General features: G+C 30.1%; 2 protein-coding genes across 2 annotated transcripts; both read left to right on the forward strand.

Annotated features, from left to right (window-relative positions):
- Nucleotides 1-691: 691 nt before the first annotated feature.
- POSPLADRAFT_1160968 (hypothetical protein) lies at nt 692-1,495 on the forward strand (the record flags this gene model as incomplete). The annotated part of the gene is made up of 1 exon (XM_024487625.1): nt 692-1,495. A coding segment is annotated over one exon (804 nt), but the record flags the coding sequence as incomplete, so codon positions are not given.
- A 96-nt stretch (nt 1,496-1,591) lies between these two features.
- POSPLADRAFT_1160965 (hypothetical protein) lies at nt 1,592-2,209 on the forward strand (the record flags this gene model as incomplete). The annotated part of the gene is made up of 1 exon (XM_024487624.1): nt 1,592-2,209. The coding sequence occupies one exon, from the start codon at nt 1,592-1,594 to the stop codon at nt 2,207-2,209; it is 618 nt and encodes a 205-aa protein (XP_024332915.1).
- Nucleotides 2,210-2,834: the final 625 nt, after the last annotated feature.

Genomic DNA, 2,834 nt, shown 5'->3' on the forward strand with positions numbered 1-2,834 from the left:
AGAGAGATCTTTGATGGATATTTTTACTCAATTAGCAATTTCCTTATTAATATTAAATTATACTTTTATAAACGCAGTGATATCTATAATATTTATTGTGTATGGTAATTTTCTTTTGGAAAAATTTAATCTAACATCCATGCCTGCCTGCCGCTAGGCTGCCGCTAGGCTGCCGCTAGGCTGCCGCTAGGCGCGAGCGAGCGATGGCGCGAGCGAGGGGATAGAGAAATTTCCTCTCCGCCAGCTGGCGGAGGCAAATAGTAAAATTAATATAATTAAGACGAAAATTTCAAAATTATATTTATTCTTTAGTATATTAGCTAATGTATTAGTTTCACTCGCTCCCTTGCGCTGGCTTCCGCGCCAGCGCCAAGGAGGGAGAAATACTTTTCAGTATTTACATTTTAACTTTATAATTGTTTTTGTTTTTAAAAGAATAGTATTAACAATACTACTCTAAGCAACCAAACCTACACGGTAATCTGTGTACTTTGACTATATACTAATATATAAATCTTTTTCTAAAGCGGCAATATGCCGCTAAGATTTGTTTTAAAATTATTGTTTAAATTATATTCTAATTAAATAATAAAATCAATCATTTTTTATCTAGAATAATTTATTCTAAGTATTAGTAATAAGTCTCTACTTTGGTGTAATAATATATTAAATATATATAAGATTAAAATTAATGAGTATCAATAGAAACTTAATTCAAAATTTTCCGTTTCATTTAGTAGAAATTTCACCATGGCCTTTATTAGTTAGTTTTACACTATTAAATATGGCTATAGGTGGAGTAATGTATATGCATGGATATCCTTATGGAGGTGCTATCTTAAGTTTAGGTTTTGCATTAACAGCTTCTGCTATGGCACTATGGTTTAAAGATATTGTAGCAGAAGCTACTTATCTAGGATGTCATACTACTCAAGTACAAAAAGGATTAACAATAGGTGTAGTATTATTTATTATTAGTGAAGTTTTTGCTTTCTTAAGTGTATTTTGGGCATTTTTCCATTCTAGTTTATCTCCTGCAATTGAAATAGGTGGAGTATGGCCACCACAAGGTATAACAGCTTTAGATCCTTTTGCTATACCATTACTAAATACAATTTTATTATTATCAAGTGGAGCATTTGTAACATATGGACACCATGCCTTAATCCAAGGTAATAGAGAAGGTGCTATATTAGGAACACTTCTTACAATTGTATTAGCTGTAATTTTCACTTGTTTACAATATTACGAATACTCAGAAGCTGCATTCACATTCTCAGATTCTGTTTATGGGTCAGCATTTTATGCCTCAACTGGTCTACATGGATTCCACGTTATTATAGGAACTATATTCATTGCAGTTGCGTTTATTCGATTAATTAATTATCATCTTACAAATTCTCATCATCAAGGATTTGAAGCAGCAATACTTTACTGGCACATGGTTGATGTTATTTGGTTATTCTTATTTATTGCCGTTTACTATTGGGGTGGTGGTAGTACTGACATAGGTCTAACTACACCCGAAGTAGCTGGATTATCTAGTTTATTTTGTGTTGTTAAAGGTAGGAAATACCCAATAGTTCAAGGTATGAAAAGAAACTTTAGTTCAAACGAAACTCCAAATACCGGATTCTTCAACCAAATGTTAATTGGTTTAATCTTAGGTGATGGAACATTAGTTAAAAAATATAAAAATGGGAATACTTATTTTCAATTTGCACAAAGCATAATTCATAAAGAATATGTTAATCATGTTTTTGATATTTTTAAAAACCAAAATTATTGTCATCTTACATCAATGCCAGAAAAGGATGCGGTATTTAAAGGTAAAGTTTATAAATATTTTTCTTTCTCTACTAAATCTCTTCCTGAATTTAATGCCTTATACACTCTTTTTTACCCAGAAGGTACAAAAGTGATACCAGCAACAATTGGAGATTTGTTAACACCTGTCTCTTTAGCATATTGGGTTATGGACGATGGTGGTAAATGTGTTCCAGGGTTCCATATAAATACAAATGGATTTACTTTGCCTCATGTACAATTCTTAGCTGACGTTCTTTCTGAGAAATTTAATTTAAAATGCTCAGTTCACGGAAGAAATAGAATATATATATGGGCAAAATCTGTTCCTCATTTTGAATCCCTTGTCAAACCATATATCATTCCATCAATGGTTTATAAACTAACAGAAACTCCAGAGTAGAAGATAGAGTACCCCCTCGGCTACGCCGCTCTTTTGTGGATGTTGTTTGGTTATTCTTATTTATTGCTGTATATTACTGGGGTGGAAATTAATATCCTTAAGTTAAAAGTTCTTAAACTATACAAGTAAATAAACAAAATGATGAAAAGATATTTTAATAAACTAAGATTTTACAATCTAATAGACTACTGGAACAAAGATTTATTATATAATTTATTTTATATTATTATTACTATTTTAATGATTTTTATAATTTATTATTTTAATTTGGTATTAGATTTAATTAAATTTGGTATTTCTTTTTTAATATTTAATTTTATTTTTAATAAATTTACGTATTCTAATAATAAATATATTAAATTGATACAAAAATTTATTTTCTATTATTTATGTTTTTATATTAGTTTATATTTATTTCCTTTTGTTGATATTTTAGATACAATATTTTGTGATACTACTGATGTTGATGGATCTGACAATGAAAGTGGTAAGAAAAATAATGAATCAAAAAAAATTAGTGTTGATCCAAAAAGTGCTGCAATAGCTGCTGGTGGTGCTGTTGGTAGTGCTTTGGCTAAAACTCTGCCTGCTAGTATGCCTGCTGGTAAAAAAGGTGTTGTTGTTG

The sequence above is a fragment of the Postia placenta genome (assembly GCF_002117355.1).
Source record: "Postia placenta MAD-698-R-SB12 unplaced genomic scaffold POSPLAscaffold_30, whole genome shotgun sequence".
In the NCBI taxonomy this organism is placed as follows: Eukaryota; Fungi; Basidiomycota; class Agaricomycetes; order Polyporales; family Adustoporiaceae; genus Rhodonia; species Rhodonia placenta.